This window comes from Symphalangus syndactylus, chromosome 6, assembly GCF_028878055.3.
Source record: "Symphalangus syndactylus isolate Jambi chromosome 6, NHGRI_mSymSyn1-v2.1_pri, whole genome shotgun sequence".
Classification (NCBI taxonomy): domain Eukaryota; kingdom Metazoa; phylum Chordata; class Mammalia; order Primates; family Hylobatidae; genus Symphalangus; species Symphalangus syndactylus.
The window spans coordinates 68,126,824-68,147,625 of NC_072428.2; the positions used below are offsets into that span (position 1 = coordinate 68,126,824).

General features: G+C 34.0%; 1 protein-coding gene across 5 annotated transcripts in view; it reads left to right on the plus strand.

Annotated features, from left to right (window-relative positions):
• TMEM135 (transmembrane protein 135) overlaps window positions 1–20,802 on the plus strand; it is a 275,389-nt gene extending 254,587 nt beyond the window's left edge. For all 5 annotated transcript variants that reach the window (XM_055283181.2, XM_055283182.2, XM_055283183.2 and 2 more), the window contains 7 exons: window positions 3,241–3,310; window positions 6,822–6,989; window positions 10,746–10,809; window positions 11,785–11,861; window positions 15,447–15,545; window positions 16,621–16,688; window positions 18,476–20,802. In XM_055283181.2, coding sequence (XP_055139156.1) covers window positions 3,241–3,310; window positions 6,822–6,989; window positions 10,746–10,809; window positions 11,785–11,861; window positions 15,447–15,545; window positions 16,621–16,688; window positions 18,476–18,608 — 679 coding nt within the window. In that variant the 3' untranslated portion in view covers window positions 18,609–20,802. The remainder of the gene's footprint in view (window positions 1–3,240; window positions 3,311–6,821; window positions 6,990–10,745; window positions 10,810–11,784; window positions 11,862–15,446; window positions 15,546–16,620; window positions 16,689–18,475) is intronic.

Consider the following 20,802-nt stretch of genomic DNA (forward strand, 5'->3'; position numbering starts at 1 on the left):
AGGAGGCTATGATGGAGAACTTCAGGAAACTGATTAATATGTGTTGATTTAATGTGCCAAGTATGGAAAGAAGGAAGCAAAATTCCTGAGAGAGATTCAAGACGATTAAGGAATAATAAGGGACAACCCTTAAGTAAAGGATATTTTGTAAGAGTGAAAATTTTTGGGGTTCTCAAACTGAAATGTTTTTATTTGTATATTATAAAAAGAAGTTTTCATGTTTCATACAAATTTTCATTTATATTTCTAGTGTAGATATTTATGAAAATAAATTTAATAGTTTGAAATTAGATTATCAACCAATAAATAAAATCTTGGTAGTGATATTTTAGAGAGGGTGGAATGAGTAGGCAATAAAGAAAGTTAGGGGATCAATTATAGCAAGGGTCCCGAACCCCTGGGCCATGAACCAGTACTGGTCCAAGGCCTGTTAGGAACCCGGCCACACAGCAGGAGGTGAGCAGCAGGCCAGAGAGCATTACCGTTTGAACTCTGCCTCCTGTCACATCAGCAGTGGCATTAGATTCTCCTAGGAGCACAAACCTCATTGTGAACTGCACGTACAAGGGATCTAAGTTGCGTGCTTCTTATGAGCATCTAATGCCTGATGATGTGGGGTGGAACAGTTTCATCCTAAACCACCTCCCTCCCCCGCCACCCAGTCAGTGGAAAAATTATCTTCCATGAAACCAGTCCCTGGTGCCAAAAAGGTTGGGGACCATTGAATTATAGGAAGCTGAGGTCCTTTAATAAATTAGAAAACCTATGTTTCACTCTTATTTTCCCTCTGCCAGCATTGTAACTTTGGACGAGAGATTTAACCATTGTGCATTTCCAAGTTCTTATCTGTTAACTGGGGTTAATAATCTCTATTAAGAATTGCTGTGAGCATTAAATGAGATAACTTTTATGAACTTGCCTGACATAAAATATGAGCACAGGGAGCGTACTCAAATTTTTATTGAATTTAAAGATTTTGTCTTCATCTTAACAAACAATACATCTAGAAGATAACAGGAATAATTATGGTAGTTGAATTCATTAAACAAGTTCAAAAATAGTTATGGGTTACCTCAGTGGAGAAAAGGGAGAAAGGATCCTGTTAATGGAAATAATTTCAACAGGAATCAGAGGGGAATGCAGAGAATGAATTATATGGGTGAATGATGCCTTGGGCGTCAGAACTGATCAGGTCATGACAGAACGCATCAGAGTAGCCTCAGTGGGTCTAGTGGTATGAAAGTGGATGCAGAATACTACAGAAGCAAAGCAAATAATACAGGAGACAGGCAGTCCAGGTCCTGGGAAGCCATTTATGAGTGACTAAGAAAGACTAATTGACAGTACAGTTGATATCAGGATTTAACTTCACTAGCAAAGAAAATTTAGGCCAGGCATGGTGGCTCACACCTGTAAAACTAACACTTTGGTAGACTGAGGTAGGAGAATCACTTGAGACCAGGAGTTTGAGACCAGCCTAGGCAACATAGCAAGACCCTGTCTCTAAAAAAAATTTAAAAATTAGCTAGGATTGGTGGCATGTGCCTGTAGTCCTAGCTACTCAGGAGGCTGAGGTGGGAGGATAGCTTGAGTCTAGGAGTTCAAGGCTGCAGTGATCTATGATCATTATGATCATGCCACTATACTCTGGCTTGGATGACAGTGACACCCCCATCTCTTAAAAAAAAAAAAAAAGGAAACTTGACAATTTCAGTGTAGTTCTGGTAGCAATGGTTGAGAAATGTCTTTGAAGGGGACACTTAGAAGTGTGAAGAGTGATGGCTTGCATGAGGCAGCCTTTCTCTTATTCACTGCTTTTCAGGTCTCCAGCTTTAATCACTCAACAGCTTCACATGGCCAGATATGCCTTAGCATTCTAAAGATATAAGGGCTATGGCCAGTGTGAACTGAACTGTTGCTGTCACCTTTGACTAGGAAAGGCTGTATACTCCAGCTGTGGTGCAGAATTGGATTTCTGTAAAGGTCTTGCTAATCAATTTGCGAATGGGATTGGAGAGGTGCAGAGCCAGAACATTGCTCTACGAGTTATTGTTATAAACAGGAAAACATTCATGTGGTTCAACCATGAAAATAATTAATTAGCTACAATCTCAAAGAAGTTATAAAGACCGCTTATTTTGGAACATGAACCCTCAAAGAGAGGGAGACCTAGACCCATGTAAGATATTCTACTTACTTTTTTTTATGCCTATGGTGAATAAATAGTCTTGGATTCAACATGCTAAACCACTAAAATGAGTGCATCCTGAACAGTAGTCCTCCCAGCAGAAATATTGATTAAACACTGGAGGGTTAAGTGGTTTATAGTTAAATCACAAATTAGCTACTTTTGAATTACCACATGATCTCTATTTCTATATTTATTTCAACTGAATTTTGAATTCTAATACCATATCATGTTTCTTTTCCAGATGTTTTCTCTCAAATCTAATTAAGTATAAATTCCTGTAACCTGAGCACATTCTCATTATGACTTTTGCTGAAGTACTGACTTCATGGATGATTTATTACCATTATACTCTACAATAAGCAATTTAAAGTTTCCAAAAGACTTGGCAGAGTATATATATAATATATACATATTTTTTCATATTTAACCACAAATAACAGTGTGGTTTCTCTAGTCCATATTCAAGTATTTTGACTGCAGTCACATAGTTTATACAATGTGTCAAATGGTAAGCAGCAAATAGAAAAAGCAAAAATATCTGTTGTTCTTGCTTCTGTATGTCCTAAAACACCAAAAGTGACACACATTTAGAAGTAGTGAGTGGGCCAGGCACGGTGGCTCACACCTGTAATCCCAGCACTTTGGGAGGCCGAGGTGGGCGGATCACCTGAGGTCAGGAGCTCGAGACCAGCCTGGCCAACATAGTGAAACCCCATCTCTACTAAAAATATAAAAATTAGCTGGGTGTGGTGGCAGGCGCCTGTAATCCCAGCTACTTGGGAGGCTGAGGCAGGAGAATCGCTTGAACCCGGGAGGCAGAGGTTGCAGTGAGCCGAGATCGTGCCATTGTACTCCAGCCTGGGGGGCAAGAACGAGACTTTGTCTCAAAAAAAAAAAAAAAAAAAAAAAGAAAGTGATGTTTTCTTCTCTTTTTCTTTCTTTGTTTTTTTTTGCTTAGAAAGCTTTAAACAGATCCACAAACATGTACAAACACATGGATATACACACTTTAATTATAAATAGTTTAATTTTTTTGGGTTCAATTTCAGATGCAAACATGGACCAAGGCATAGATGTTGCAAACATTATGAAGATAATTGCATCTCTTATTGCATTAAAGTAAGTATATGAAAGTATGTACTTTATTAACAATAGGGAATGGGTATAGAAATAACTTATTTATTTATAAATAATTTAAAAATAAATGGAAAAGTTGATATTAATAAATGCTATCATTCTTGGAATTTGACTTCAAGAGTGAGAAATTTGTGACAATAGGTGACGATTTAGCTTTCAATATTCACTTACCAGATCCTTAAATAATTTAAAAATTAGCTTGTTTAAAAATTGACTTATTTAAAACTTATGATATAGAAGATAAGATGGGATAACAACAAGGAAACATAAAGTCATTAAAATTTGCACTTTGTAATGTATTCTCATTAGAACTACATCCTAGAACAAGACTCCGACTCCCAGACTGTGCTGTGTGCTAGCTGGATCAGCACTCACACACATACACTGTATGCACTGTGCCAAGTCTGGTACAACGACATTTAATTTTGGACTTGTAAAACTATTACTTTTTTTTTTTTTTTAAGCCATTGAGATAACTGGAGCATGTCCACAGTTGCTGTACATTAAGAGAGCTAACTATGCCTGGCATAAATTCTTGACTCCCTAGTGGACTTGTGTACTAGTGTGTCTCTCCCTCTTCCCCTGCCGTTGTGCTGTCCCTCCTCCCTTCTCCCATCACCACCACTTCTGAGAAGAAAGTTATTTTCTTTGCAGTCAGCATGGCACAGGTGGCACCATCTGCTGCAAGTTCTTTAGCTTTTTTTTCTTTTTTTTTTTTTAAAGACAGAGTCTCGCTCAGCTACCCAGGCTGGAGTGCAGTGGCACGATCTCAGCTTACTGCAACCACCATCTCCTAGGTTCAAGCACTTCTCCCATCTCAGCCTCCCGAGTAGCTGGGATGATTGCAGGCACCCATCATCATGCCTGGCTAATTTTTGTGTTTTAGTAGAGGCAGAGTTTCACCGTGTTGGCCAGGCTGGTCTTGAACTCTTGACCTTAGGTGATCTGCCTGCCTTGACCTCCCAACACTAGGATTACAGGTGTGAACCACCGCGACCAGCCAAGTTGCTTAGTTTTGAATGGTGCTCTAACAGTTCCAATGCTGTAGAAAGTTTGTTCTTCTTGCAATTTTAGTCTCTACTCAGTTGATGATGAGAAGAGCAGAGTTGTGCAGCACTCCAAAATACAGCCCCTTTATGGTTACTCTAGAAAGAAGGAACTATCCCACATTAGTGCTCATGAAGGTAAACATCTATGGCCCAGTGTTGACACTGCCATTAGCCCAGCCCACACTTAGCTTCACAATTCCCCAAAATGATAAAACAGTAGGGTTTTGTTTTGTTTTGTTCCTCAGTTGTGCAATACTTTCTGACACTCTTTCCAAATTTGATTTCCTGCCTCAGTTTAAAGTGGCCAAAAAAAAAAAAAGTAACATTGCTGGCAGTCCAAGTCACCTGGTACCTGGATTTATTCTTCCTTCCAACTGAATATGATTGCAGTTCAAAGGAAAACTTTAGATGGGGAACTAAGAGAAGTATTTGGATTAAATCAGAGGTATTTGAGAAATTTGGAGTGGGGGCGGTGATATTAAAAAAATTGTATGAGAAAGTTAGTGAGAATTTCCAAGCAATAAAAAACTAGTGATTCTTTCAAATGTGTACCAGTACTGTAAACTTGGCAATTTGTGTATAAATTGGAATACTGTATTATATCCATGAATGTAAAACTATTTGGAGACCTGTGGGTGAGGAATTTAAACCATAAACATGGTAGTGAAATTTTTTGACAATGGACCTCATTATTTCACAAACTTAATTACACCATATGTTAAATCGTATCCCTGAATAAATACTCATATTAATTACATTGTCCTCAACATTCTGTACTCCATTCACACTAACTTTTTCTTGGTTCCTTATACCTGCCAGCCTCTTAATTGGCTTTGTGTTTTCTGTCTGAGCTGTCTGAAATGTTTTTCTCATGCTAGCTTCTTCTCTTTTGGGTCTATTTAAATGTCATATCATTTACATGTCTGCCCTTAACATTTAATCTAATATAGATTGCCCTGTTAATGTCTATCCTAGTGTCTTGATTACTTCCTTCATAACATTTATTATAATCTTTTGTATTTGTTTACTTAGTTATTTTCTTTTCCACTAATGAGCATGAAAGCTCCACGAAGGCAAGAACTGTGTGTCCTCCTCATCACTGTTATCCCCAGCATCTAGTGTAATGTTTGGCAGATAACAGGCATTCAGCAAATATTTTCTAAGTACATTAATGGGTGGATGAATAGTTCTCTTGAAAATAGCATGAAACAGATTGTAATGTAAATGTAATCCCTAAATCCTTAGATTATCATTATAAGGTTATCAATGGCAAGATGAAAGTGTGATCATTTCATTCATTTAAATACTAGGCAGTTTCAGTTAAGCAAATGCTTGAGAATTCACAGTAATTGATTGGACAATTTGATTTTATGTTTAATAAGGTATTAGGTAGTTTCAGGTAAATTAACTAGTGTTTCCTCATAGTAATTAATTTTTTTTCTAGAAGAGAAAGCTGCAGTCCAGAAAATACAAACCTAACTTTTGAGCATACACTGCTATGAGTGTAGATATTTTCCCATTCCAGTCAGAGTTAGAGAGGAGGAGGATGGGGCACCGGTTTTAACAATGTATTGGTTGAACTGTACAGAAAGTACTATTCTTTTTGTTAATGTTTTGTGCTAATTGAAATTTTTCAGTTTCAATATTAATTACTTACAGTCTCTCAGACATCTAAAATTCATCTTCCTAAATACAGAAATGAAATTGACCAGTAATAGTCATCCTCTCCAGGTCTCTTTTGCACTATGGACAGTTGAAGGAAGTATAGAGAAATGTTGACAGCAAATATGGATTTGTAGTGGGTTTGCTTTTTCAAGTTTAGTTAATGTACTTTAAAGCTACTCCTCCCTAGAGATGTTTTAGCCCGACATAGTGGAGCACAGGAATGAAAACCTAGATATAATTCTGCACCCCCTGCCCCCTGGAAGTTCTTCTTACCTGACCATTGTAAAAGTTAGCACCAAAGGTCTGAACAAATAATGAAAATATTTTTCTATGAAAATAATCCCTACTCATGCTAATGATTAAGAGCAGTTTTCTGTTAACATTTTCAAGAGCATTTGGTTTTATTAAGTAGTTTTTCGAATTTTAGTGCTTTTGTATGTAAAACTCATTTGTGGTTTAGGAATTTAAAATCCTGATTATTGTCAACAAAATGTCAAGAAATGGAATTTTGGTGCATAGGCAAACTTGGCCAGTGCTTGTGAGACTTTTTAAGTCTTTGTAAATCAAAGAAAGTAAACTCATTCCAAGATTTCACTCTTAGTTTTAAGGTGATTGTTTTAAAATTATTGTTTGAGGTTTTAAGGCTTTATTTTGCTGTGCTATAAACTTAGATTAAATTTGTTTTGTCTTTTTTCTATTTTGAGATGGTAAAATTCGTATTCTATCAAAAACTTCAAAATTTGTTTGTAAATCAGGTTTTTTCTCCAAATTTCCTCTAGGGGTTCATCAGAATGTTTAGCGTGGGGTACTTGATCCAGTGCTGCCTCCGAATCCCCTCTGCATTTAGGCATCTGTTTACACAGCCATCTCGGCTACTTTCTCTCTTCTACAATAAAGAAAACTTCCAGCTTGGAGCTTTTCTTGGCTCTTTTGTTAGTATATACAAGGTAAGGCTTTTAGAAGAGAAAAGAAAAATGGGAAATAAATAACATTGCTATTGTTAAAATGAGAGATGGTGTTAGTTCACTTATTTTTTAATGCTTCTTTCTGGAATATTCATACATATCTTGATGTAACCAAATCTATAAAATATATTGGGAAGTGAGGGTACAGAAATTTCTTCTTTTAAAATATTATTTAATATACTCGAATGTGAGACATGTTTACATTTACGTATGGTATTAAACATTGTCAGACTCATTTTCTTTTTCAATACATAGACACTCAGAAAATATGAATTTTTTGGGATATTTCCAACATCAAAAATGATATTAATATGCCTGGTTTATTTGTTTTTTTAATCATTTACTGCCTGGTTATTAATTTAAATGTAGTTCAGATCTTTCTAGCTGAAATAAACACTTGATAGAATCGGTGAGGATTTTCTGTTGTAACTTACATAAGCAATGACTTATGTTCCTTCTTCCACCCACTCACAGTTCCTACTACACTGTCTCAAATAACCAGAGTTCACAGTCTTCCACCCCATTCTGTATGTTCCTATAAAAGTGCCCATACGTATATAAGCTCACGCCTAAACATATATGTAGAGATCATTCTTAACCTAGTACTCTGCAACTTTAAGTGATGGCCTTTTGCATAATGGAATCACTAATATGTAAATCATATTTTATTAAACACTTAAAAGATTCTAAATCTGAATATAATCTCTAAATGGTAAAGTGTGTTAATTAATGTTGACCTAACACATGGACATAAAGATGACAACAGAAGTCACTGGGGGCTTCTAGAGGAGGGAGGGAGGGAGGGAGGGAGCAGGGCAAGGATTGAACAGCTAGTGCCTGGGTATCGGGATCAGTCATACCCTCAGCACCACACAATATACCCCTGTAACAAACCTGCATATATATCCCCTGAATCTAAAAAAAAAGTTGCAATTAAAAAAAAAAAAGGAGATTAGAACATATATACACACACAGAGGAATGACCATGTGAGGACACAGGGAGAAGGTGGCCATCTACTAGCCATGTAGAGAGGCCTCAGAAGGAGCAAACCTTGAGCATACCTTGATCTCTGAACTCCCAGCCTCTATGACTGTGAAAAAAATAGATTTGTTTTTTTTTTAATCTACAAGCACAAATTGCTCACTTTTGCCTTAATTTTACTCTATCAAAGATATGTGTTTTGAGCACAGGGATTGTGTCTCATTTTGCAGGAACATGCAGCAGGCATTCCAATATGTCTGAGTAATGAATTAAGGACATTAAAGGAGTGTGCATTTTTGTAGATGAGATTTGTCTTCCTTCCCTCTGTCTACAAAAAAGTTATAAATATATATTTTATTCATACTTTATTTCTTTGACTAAGTTTTAATGTATGTTTTAATAAATATATTGAAAGAAGAATATATATTCTGTGGGTATATATATATTTGTATATATATATACATACACATATACACACTTTTTGTTGTTAAATGCAAAGAAAATTAATGATGGGAAAACTCAATTCTGGAGTTATTTAGGGTAACATGGCCAGTGTTGTTTTCTGTAAAAATTTACTCATAAAAGGTAGGTATGGATAAAATATTTTGAAATGGAAAGGAGAAATAATAAACTATAGATAATCACTTGTTATGAAATATTACTAATATTAAAAACATTTTCAATATGGTTTGACTAAGAAGCATTACTAATGTATTTGAATATACAAGAGTTAAGGACAGATTATTGGTAATTGCAAGTTTATATTCACATTTAAAAAAATTTCTCACGTTATAGCATTTGTATTTATTCTTAACATAAACTCTTAACTGTTTACATGTGGATTATCCCCAACATTTTTAGCCCCAGGTTGGTTATTCTCTACCATCTAGCATATCTCAGAGTGTGTTTTGTTTTGCTTTTTTATTTTTCGTTTCTGTTACTATTTATTTACTTAGGTAATACAAACAAATGGTTTTAAAGTAACAAAAATACAACTGGGTCAGAAAATTTCAGGAAATATTCATGTGGTGTGTTCAAAAACTATGTGATTTTTCGAAAACAAATTGCCCATGCTATAGTATCTTTGTAAGAATGTTAAGAGAAGGGCAGGCAAATAAACCTTGTTTTTTCTGTTTCTTGGTTAACTGACCCTTTTTTAAAAATTTGGTAAGGTTCCTCTTTATCTCTGGTAATATTCATTGTTTTATAGTCTATGTTTAATATTAATATAGCTACTTCAACTTTTTCAAATTATTGTTTGATGTTATAATGTTTCCATTCTTTCACTTTTTCTGTCTTTGTTTGAAAAACTGGTTTCTTTTAGGCTGCAGAGAGTTGGCCCTTTCTTTCTTATAGAATCTGATCATCTCTGTCTTCTAATTGGCATGTTTATACTGTTTACGTATAACGTATTATATATAAACATATATAGTTGATGATGTGATTGAGTTTAAACCTACTTTCATGTTAGTTGTTTTGTATTTGTTCCTTTTTTTCTTCCTCTTTTTTTTTTTCTTTTTCAGCCTTCTGGATTGATTGTGTATTTTACTATGGCTCCATTCTATCTTCACTATTGCCTTATTATTTGTACTTGCTTTAATTTAGTGGCTGCCTTAACATTTTATAATATACATTTTTAATGTATCAGCCAATCTTCAAGTAATGTTATACTACTTCACATACAGTATCAGACCTTACAACACTGTACTTTGAATTTCTCCTTCCCATCCTTTGTTATAGGATTTAACATTTATCATTTATCTTTATATATGTTATACACTCCACAATATGTTGTTACTATTTTTGTTTTAGATCGGGGTCAACACACTTTTTCTGTGAAGAGCCAGATCATGACTATTAGGCTTTGTGACCATATGGTCTCTGTCATAACTACCCAGCTCTGCTGTTACAGTGTGAAAGCAGCTATAGGCAATATATAAATGAACGAGTGTGGCTGCGTTTCAGTAAAACTTTATCACACTATAATTAGAACTTTATGTAATTTTCACATCATAAGATGTTGTCATTCTTTTGATTTATTTTTCATTTATTTAGGACTGTAAAAATGATTATTAGCTCCTGAGCCATATAAAAACAAGTAGCAGGCTAGATTTGGCTAGTGAGCCATAGTTTGCTGACCCCTATTTTAGATAGTTAATTCAATTTTAGTGCAAGTAAAGATAAGAAAAACATGTCTTCTAAGTTTACCTTCACTTTTCTATTTCTAGAACTCTGCATTTCTTTTCATAGTTCTAAATTTTTGTCTGGTGTCATATTCCTTCTACCTTTAACATTTCTGTGAGCTCAGATCTGCTGGTGATGGATTTTCTCAACTTTTGTCTGTCTGGAAAAAATCTTTGTTTCACCTTCAGTTTTGAGAAATATTTTCTCTGGGTATAGAATTGTGGCCTGACAGACTTGTAGTTTAGCCAGCTTTTTGTTCTTGTTAAAATGGGAGTGATGCTTTTCCCAGCATTCGATAGCTAGGCAAAAGTGGAATTCATGGATTTATTTTGCAAAATCAGTGCAATAAAAATATTATGTGTAATTTCTTAATAGAGTCTGTCTAGAGTAATAAATTTATAAAATATTATTGTTCATAATTTTTCCAATCATGTATTCAGTTTGATTTAGATAAGATCACTAATTGACCTGAGAGATAATCTGATGAATTTATTCATTATAGTTGTTTTTGTTTAATGCTTTTGTTTCTAGAAATAAAATAACTGAAGTCATTGTATTTTCTCCTTAACTAGGGTACTAGTTGCTTCCTGCGCTGGATCAGAAACTTAGATGATGAACTACATGCTATTATAGCTGGTAAAGCAATAATAAAAAATGAATGGTTATTATTGTATTAATCAGTGGTAGGAATGAATTAGAAATACCATCCAATTCATCCAATTTCTATGAATCTTCCTTTCTCTATTGTAATAGAATTCCAGTTGAGGCACTTGTCCAAATACTTTGTGATGTTTAACATATCAAGGCACTGTTGCCATCTGATGTTTTGAGTTGGCAATATAATGGCTTGGGTATCTGTCCTGCTATAGGCCATAAATCCTAGCAAATGTGTCACAAAAGAACGTAAAGCCTTATAATTACCATATAAGTGATTAATGGAAGTTCAAGTAGATTTCATTGAAAATTCTATTTTTACCACTGGAAAATGACCTACATTTTCATAATAACTTTTTAAAGGAATTTGATCATTTTATTAAAAAATCTAAATATTATTTTCTATAAGTGCAATATATGTATTAAATTAAATAGATAATTTATCAGGTATTTATTAGGAATAACCTTAGTTATTAGTATTCGACACCTCCCCTCCTCCCCTGGCTTTGGTTTTCCATTTATATAATGAAAGCAGTGCTATGGAGAGAAGTATTATGATAGCACTAACAATCATTTGAACTATTTAATATTAGGAGAATATATGAATAAATATTTCCACTTAAAATTGAAAAGGAATCAAGAGGCTTTGAAAAATTATTTTTTTTAAATTGTATTTGGCAAGACCACTCCTCTTTAAAGTTAAAATAGAAATGTAAGGCTTCTTGTTATACATAAATCAGTACTGTTTATTTCTAACTCTGAATATCAATTTTTTAAATTTAAAAATATGCAATAATATCTCACTCCATTTTAATGTCATCTGGTGTATTACTGTCCTTGATTGTGTTGTAACAAGAGGTAGTGCTGATTCCATGTAAGTGAATTAACATTTCTGATGACATAATAACAAATAAATATTTTGCGATCTTATCAGTTATTTCTTATTTCTTGTTTCAGGATTTTTGGCAGGTATATCAATGATGTTTTATAAAAGCACAACAATTTCCATGTATTTGGCATCCAAATTGGTAGAGGTAAGCGAAATTTTTATGCATGAACAGTTCCAAAGAATATAAAGCTTTTAGCTGCTGTTTTAGCAGCAAATATATATCCCAATGGCAAACATAAATTTTAATCCTCTAAAAGTATTTGCAAAGTTGATTCCCCTGTGTTTTTCTTTGTGTGTGTGTTATTTTCAAATATACATTAAGTATAGAAAGACTAGTGTAATTAACCCTCATGCCCCCATCATGCAGCTTCAACAGTTATCAGTATTTGGCCAGTCACCTTTCATCTATACTCCTCAACCCCACAGGTACCGAGTTATTTTAAAGCAAATCCCAGACATTATATAATTTCATCCTTAAAAAAATTTCAGCATAAAGACTCCTTAAAGAATAAAGGCTAAAGGCTTTTTCAAAACAAACAAATCAACAATACCACAGTATCATTATCATACATTAAAACCCTCCCAGTAATTCCATAGTAATATATCCAATTAGAGTTTATGTCTTTACTGATTATCTTATAAATATCTTTTTGCAATCGTTTTATTTTAATCAAGTTCCAAACAAAGTTTCTTTTAGTTTATAATAGTTACCCCCCTACTACTGCTGCTACTGCTTTTCTTCCTCCTCCTCCTCCTCTTACTCCTCCTCCTTCCTTGACATTTATTTGTTGAAGATGTAGGTCATTAGTTCATGGAATTTCCCAAGTTCTGGATTTTGCTGATTGCAACCTCACTGTTGTTGTTTAACATGTTTCTTTAACTCATAAATTTTTTTAGTTGTTAACTAGATCTTGAGGCCTAAGCAAATTCAGGTTTAAATTTTTGTAGGAGGTAACAGCCATACTTCACATTTACTGTGTATGTGAACTTCCAATTGCATCACATCATGAGGCACAAAAATGTCTGGTTCTCTCTCTTTTTGTAATGCTAAGATTGATCAGTGGGCTTAGGTGTTGATAGAGCCAACATAAGGTTCCCCAGTAGCCTTTTAGCTAGTGGTTTCAGCAGCTGTTAATAATTATCACTGGGATTCATTATTTCATTAAGGGTTGCAAAATGATGAAAAATACTATTATTGTTTATTCTGTGTTTATTAGCTGAAATTGTTCTAAAAGAATTTTTCCTTTTCAGCTATTTGGTTACTCTGAAATATGTTATTCTGGAAAGTCAAAATAAAATGCTTGATTAGTTCATTTTTAATTACCAGTGTTTAGAATGAGTTAGTACCTTAGCATCCTGCAAAGTTGACCCATGAGTCTTTATTTTTAAAGTATCATTATGAAGATTTGGAGTTTAACATATATGATTTATTTTCATTATGCTCAAATTGTTCCCATCTTTGGCCATGAGAGCTTCCTTACGTTGACTCTTGCTTGTTGTAGCATAACGCCATTATCTTTGATAGCTTTCTTGCTGTAAGACAATATGTTCCGGGCTCATCTGGGACATTTTCTGCCTCAGACTTAGAATCAGTCTTCTCTGTAATGGCTCCTAGTTTATTTTAGCGGGAAATGGTATTTAAAGATTTCAGTCCAGGTGCTAGAGGTTATTTGCTCCCAGGCTAGTTATTGATTCTTGGCTTTCGCAGTGAGTGGAGCTAGAGAATCTCCCTCCCCTTGCTTTTTAGAAACAGTAAATGTATTTGGAGCATAGTGATATTTCTAATTCAAAGTTAAGAGTGTAGATTTTATTTAACTTGTTTAATTACTTGCTTTACCCAAATAATGTGCGTGTGTGTGTGTGAGAGAGAGAGACGGAGAGAGAAAGAAAGAGAGAGAGATTGAGAGAATATATACATCATGAAATCAGGAGGGCAGGCAGGAGCCAGATCATCATGTAGGGTTTTAAAAGCTGGGGTAAAGAATTTGTTTTTTTCTCAGTGCACTGGAAACCACTGACGAGTTTTAAGCATGGAAATGACAGTATTTAATTCACATTTTAAGAAGAACATTTTGGCCACTATTTAGAGGGAGGCAGGATCGAAGCTGAGAGAACAGTTAGTCTGTGTCAGGAAATGGTGGCTTGCACCAGGATGATAGCAGTAGAGATGGAGAGAACTATACAGATTTGGTGTATGTTTAAGAGTAGAGTTGACAAGACTTGCTAATGGAGAGGAAAAGGGAACTGAGAGAAAGAAAATAATCCTTAGGTGGCAAAATTATATTCTTTAACACAAGAGGAAACCAATATTGAGATCTAGTTTATTAAAGGTATTTTACAGCTAAGTGGCCAGAGTTTTTCAAGGCAAGCAATGGTATCTCTCTGTTTCTTGTGTCATCAGGCCATATCTGATCCTGGCAAAAGAAACTGGCATATAAACTATGCTGATGCAGACTTTTTTTTTTTTTAAATAGGATATTAGAAATTTAAGCTTACTATGTCCTTTTGTGGAATTCATTGCTCTGTTGTAATAGACAATCATTTTTCTGATTGAAGTTAATTTTATATTAAAATGCTCTATTACTGTACAGTGAAAATGATATAAAAATCAACTGTATAGACCATTGTTTTCTAGGAACCTCTGAGTCAAATGCATACACTTATTTAGTATATATTATGTTCTTATTACTGTGCTAGGTACTGGAAAGAATATAGAAGTATAGGATATGGTTTCTGTCCTTCATTAACTTAGAATCTGGTTTATTAAATGAATTTTATAATAAATAATTAGAAACACAGTTATTCTATCTATTGGGAAATAGCTGTTTCACTTAACATTTCTGTGATGCAGTTCTACCACATCTGAATTAAATCTTCTTCAACACGAATACAGCACAATATATCCGTATCTTGCAATATACCGTTACATATTTTTCTCAAAATAATGGCCAATGTATAATTATTTACCTTGTTTCCAAAATAGATTATAACTTGGTATATATCTTACAAATTCTCATATATCCCAGTCTCTTATACACATTATGTACATTTAATCCTCAGTATATACTTTTGGATTGATTTGTATGTAAAGTATCCACCTTATCATTTCCTTTGTTGCTTTGCTCTTTGGTTATGGTAGCTTATATAGATCTTGAGGATTCTTTTTATGGCAATTCAGTTGGGATATAATTTAAAAAGAGTCAGATTTACTTAGCAAATATTTTAACGCCATGTTCTAGGTTAGGTATTGAAGATCATGCAAAGTTGAAGAAGAGAAGTCTGTTGCCACCTGTCAGTGACTTCTTCTGAGTTCTCATCCTATTTATATTCTTTATTTTGTGGAGAATAGTGCCCAGCATGTAGACACCATTAAATGTTTACTGAATAAATTAATAAGGGATGAACAGATCTTTCAGGGAAGAGAACACATGAGCACTGTACAGAAAGCATTGAAGAGTAAATATCATTTAAAAAGCAGAAATAAAATGCTACTGAATTTACAGAAAAGTATTACTACTTGAAGCTGGGATTTGGAGCAAAACTGTGAGGGAAAGGGAAGGGCTGACCCTTAACATCATTATGAAAAATGCGACATGGTTTGAGCTCTGAAGGGAGTATTAGAGTTCAGAAAGGTAGACAACATAGTTGTAGTCAGGGAGCACAATGCTCAACTATGTTTTTAATGCTGAGGTTTTTTCTTTATAACTCTTGTCTTATGCTTGTTTTGCAGACAATGTATTTCAAAGGCATTGAGGCAGGGAAGGTTCCCTATTTTCCTCATGCAGATACTATCATCTATTCCATCTCTACAGCAATTTGCTTCCAGGCAGTAAGTATAGCTTTTTGAAATGAGAAATTGAATGATTCCTGTTTCTAATGTACATTTATCAAATGGGGGAAAAACAAACTCTGGGAACATTTCTATTTACAGTATTACATTTTAAGCTTCTTTTTTTTTTTGTTTTTTTTCAGCAAGATAGCTTACAAGCTTCTAATCTTTAATGTTAACCTAATAGGCTAGGTCCTTTTTATGAGTATACCAATTTTTAGGTTTTAATAGAGTACAATTTGTAAGTAAATTATTATTCCAGTACCTTGGGAAGAATGCCCCGATTTAATTATCCTTCCCTTTGATTAAAAAAAAAGGATAATAGGGATATGCTGATAATAGGCATAAATATAAATAATTGCATTTCTCCAATATTATTCAGAATGAGGATGGGGAAGAACTAGTTTCATATAAGCATTGTTCAATCTCTAAATTCTGTAACCATTATTATTGACATTAATGGTGTTAGGGCTATTGTAAAATTTTTGGGAAAACTTTTATTTGCTCTTTCTCATAAAATGCTGCCAGGTTGAAAAACTCATTAAAACTAATGAAGTATCAATATCTCAGTAAATGCGTCCTGATAATGACTATTCACTTAATTATTATTTCAAAAGTGACTTTTTTTTTTCTTTTTCTTTTTTTTTTTTTTGAGATGGAATTTTGCTGTTGTCCAGGCTGGAGTGCAGTGGCACGATCTCAGCTCGCTGCAACCTGTGCCTCCTGGGTTCAAGTGATTCTCCTGCCTCAGCCTCCCAAGTAGCTGGGATTACAGGCATGCACCACCACACCCGGCTAATTTTTGTATTTTCAGTAGAGATGGGGTTTCTCCATGTTGGTTAGGCTGGTCTCGAGCTCTTGATCTCGGGTGATCTGCCCGCCTCGGCCTCTCCAAGTGCTGAGATTACAGGTGTGAGCCACTGTGCCCAGCCAAAAGCAACATTTTTATTTGAAGGCATATTTACAAAAATTCTTGATAGTTACCAACTTAAACATCAATACACCTTTGTGTATTTCATCACTTTCGGTTTTCATTTTTATTTACTAAAATAATTCTCAAATTTAATATTCTTAGGCTGTCATGGAAGTTCAGACTTTGAGACCATCTTACTGGAAGTTCCTTTTAAGACTCACCAAGGGCAAGTAAGTGACTACTCAGTCTTCTTAAAAGTATATGAGTGATTTTATCTTTTTGAGGGAATATTCTTTCAGAGGTAAAGTAGGTATTTATATATAAATAAAATATGAGCAACTTAACTAGAATAACATGGGGTGTTTTTTGAGTGAGCATTATTCTGAGTATTCTTTTCCCTATAATATTGTAGATGTTTTAAGTGGTCTAGATTAATATCATGTTGATTTGCTAACTACTAATTAGCTGCTACATAAATACTTAAGTCTGACTATTTGAATCACTGTCCATTTCTTTTTGATTAAAAATATTAAACAGATTCATTAAAGATCATCCCACATAATTAACTGATTTCCATTTTGGAAATAGTCATATTGTGTTGGCTCTTATTGTAAGTATACGTTCCTCTACCTTACATGTCATTTTTGCTTTGTTTTGTTTTCTCCCCGATCTTAATCTAATTCTTTGGGGGGCATTTTAACCTAATAGAAAGAGCATGGGCTTTGGAGTCAGACGGACCTAAGTTTGATTCCAGCTCTGCTACCTTCAGCTGTGTTACTATGGAAAATTATTTACCCTCATGAGCCTAAGTTTTTTTCTGTCTACAATGAAACAATAATACATACATTGTATGGTTGTAGGAAAATTTAGATGCTTATAGTAGCACTGGGGAAACTGCATGTTTTACTATCATTATTAAGAATAATAGCAAATACTTGTATAGTGCTGACAATGTCCAACATCTGGTTTTAAGAGGCATACATACAATATCCATGTATACATAAATATTCATTTAATCCTTAAATCCTAACTGTAAGAGTTAGGTTCTATTATTATCCCTGTTTTACATATGAGGAAACTAAAATGTACAAAGGGGTTAGATGGCTTGCCAGAGTCACTCAGTTAGTAAATGAAGGAGCTGGAACATAAACCAGGCAGTCTGGCTTCAGAACTTTCCCTCTTATCCATGTCACTGTAGATCCTTTATATTGTTATTGTTTAATCATTTTTTGTCATTTAGTTTTCTGCACATTAATGAGTTTTACTAGTTGATTATTTTGGAAGGGAACTTACTTTGGAAAAGTACTCAAAGTCACATTTATAGGCTCTCAGAATAATGCTGGCCAATTATTCAAAACTAATTTCATTCAGCTGTTTTCTCCAGAAAGGAAATGCTTGTGAATAAGCACAGAGACCCAGAAGGTCTATCCTGTACATTAGCTGAATTTGTGTATTTAAAAAATGTGATGTATCTTAGGTTAGGTAATGGATAACATTAGGGTATGTTTTTACTGTGTTGTGTCTATTCGACATTTGAAAACCTATATGCTGTTTGCCTTTTAGTCATTAAATGTTTGCACATTTGAATGTGTTTTCATTTGATTGTGAGACATTAAGACATCAGTTATGAGAGAAATTACATTTAATGCTTTTGCCTCATCGGTAATGTTCGCTCATTTATTGTTTAGTTTCCTGTGAATTCGTTCATCATAAAAATAATAATGAACCTAATTTTCTATTTGATACAGTCCCGTGGAAAGAATTCTAGAAGGGTTTAACATAATGGTTGTAATCTCTGCGGTTTCAGATCTGAGGATTATCTCTTTAAATAAAATATGAGACAGTGTATCTCGAAGGAGAGCATTCATGTGACTTGAATCTGCCATTGAATTTAGATCCTTTGCCACGTTAAAACATTTTCTGTTTTCCCATCCCACAAAAGATAAGTCAACTAAAATGAATTATTTTATTTTATAAACTATATTAATACTTGTTTACTGTATTCTTTGTTTTACAGATTTGCTGTCATGAACCGAAAAGTCCTTGATGTTTTTGGTACTGGTGCATCTAAACACTTTCAGGATTTCATCCCCAGGTTGGATCCAAGATACACAACTGTAACACCAGAGTTGCCCACAGAGTTTTCCTGAAGATGACTATAATTTATTAATGTGACTAAATGTTTCATCTTGAAGAGTTAATTATGTTGAACACAAAGGAGGGGGCCCAAGCTCGAACTTCAGTGTTATTTCAGTTAGAGATACTCTTTTCATTTGTTTTGTTTTTCTTATGAATCAGAAATTCAGAAGCTTTTTAGGAAGGTGTTGCTTAATAATTAAGCTTCCTCCATAGCCAGAATAAGATTCTGGATCACTGTAGTGATTGACATTATTATATATTATTGATCAAATTATGTCCACAAGCAATATTATATAATCTATGTAGAAGTGTAATAACAAACAAGAGTACACTTAAAATTACTTTAAAAGATGTCTTTAGTTCATTCCAATATAATTCTTGATTAAAATTAGGATTATGTCTACATTTTAGGATTTACAAAGGATCACGGGTACATGGATTTGGTCTATATTTTTTTTTAAAGTTTTGAATTGGTATCTGTAGTAGTGGAATGTTATAGATTTGAAGTAACTCTCCACGGACAGTGCTGCTTTCGTGTAGAGCAATTTAATTGGAGAAGTGGCCATTCTTACTTCAGGGATGCAAAGATGGGTCTCATACCATTTGGATAAATGTCGTGGTATCCATGCTTTTTTTCAACTAATAACATCATCTCTCTTCATGACCAGTTAGTTGGGCTATTTGGCAGGCCAGTGAACCTATGTACTAATGGCAAGTTAGGGGCAAATGGAAATGGACACATCCGATAGAGTTGAAATGTATGTTTTAATCTTTCACGGAAGTATTACACTTGAATATTTAAAAACAAAACTTTTAAACTTCCTATAGGTTTATGATGTTTGTTTTTCATTTATATGGGCATAATCCTTCATAGCTCAGTTTATATGCCATTGTTGTATTAGAAGGGATCAAAATCCTATGGAACAAAGTAGTCTTGGCAAGTTGGCAGTTTGTGTCCTCTCAGCTGTTTAACTTGTGTAATGGATGTTTTGCACCTGAAAACACTATAAAAATCCAGTGGTGTTTAAAAAGCCCATTTTGTCACTAATTCCATTCAGGTTCTCCAGCCTTCTTCTTGAATATCATTGTCACCATTTTTACTGTTAGAATAAAGAGGTGACACCATAAAGTCCTGCTGATAATGAGAGTAGTTCAGGACAGCTGTGATTGAAATATTGTCACTATTTACAGTTTTTCAGGGAAAAGTTATACTTTTCTATGTTAATAAAAAGCTGAAGTGATGTACAGTTAATGTAACATGTAGGGATGATGATATTTTTAAAATACATTTTGTTGCTAACAAGTTTTTAGACCATTGCAAATTATGCAGTAGAACTTGCGTTGCAAAAGGAATTATAACCCACACTTTAAAAATGCTTAATCCCCCATATTCAATTTCATCAAGCCTTGTATACTTCTGCTTAAATGTAATTCAATCCTTGGTTGTTATGGCAAACAGAAACCCAACAAAAAGACTCTGGTACCATGGTAACAGAGCCACTTTATCATTTGGTCAAAATTTGGCATTATGATTAGCTTTTTAGAATTGACCTGTTTATTTGGCAATGCTGTTAAAGGATCATTTTGGTTTCAGACTTCAAAGTTGATTAATAAATTTAATCTTAACTTTTTATTCACTGGAATCAAAATGATGGTTGGTACTGTGTTTACTGTTTAAAATGAAGTACTAAAGCACTGAGAACTGCACCTCATTTTCCTTATCCAGAAATTGTGCTTATATATTTTCCTGTCAGGTTAAAAAAGATGTTTTAATTCATAAATTATTGTTTTCATTGACATTAGAAGACTGTGATATTGAAAGATTAATTATGAAATTTGCTGAGATTGTTTAGTAAAATTTTGCTGGTCAAAAAGGTGTATTTCTACAATTTACTTTTTAATTTTGATAAATTGCATTCATTTTTTAAATTTTATATAAAATGTAAAATGAAATAGCTGTCATGAAGCAGAATACAATGATGAATGTATAGGTTGAGTGAATAACCAATTTGCAGTGGTGGATTGAGAAGTCCGGTTTGATTTCATTGGGACAGACTGCAAAGTGTAGTTGTTTGAGCAAACACAAAGACACTGTGTTTTTGAAGACAATCAGAATGATTACCTTTCTACCTCTAACTAATCAGGTATTGACTGACAACTTTTTGGCATTATAAATAAAGTAAAATAGATCTCTGCATTCCAAAA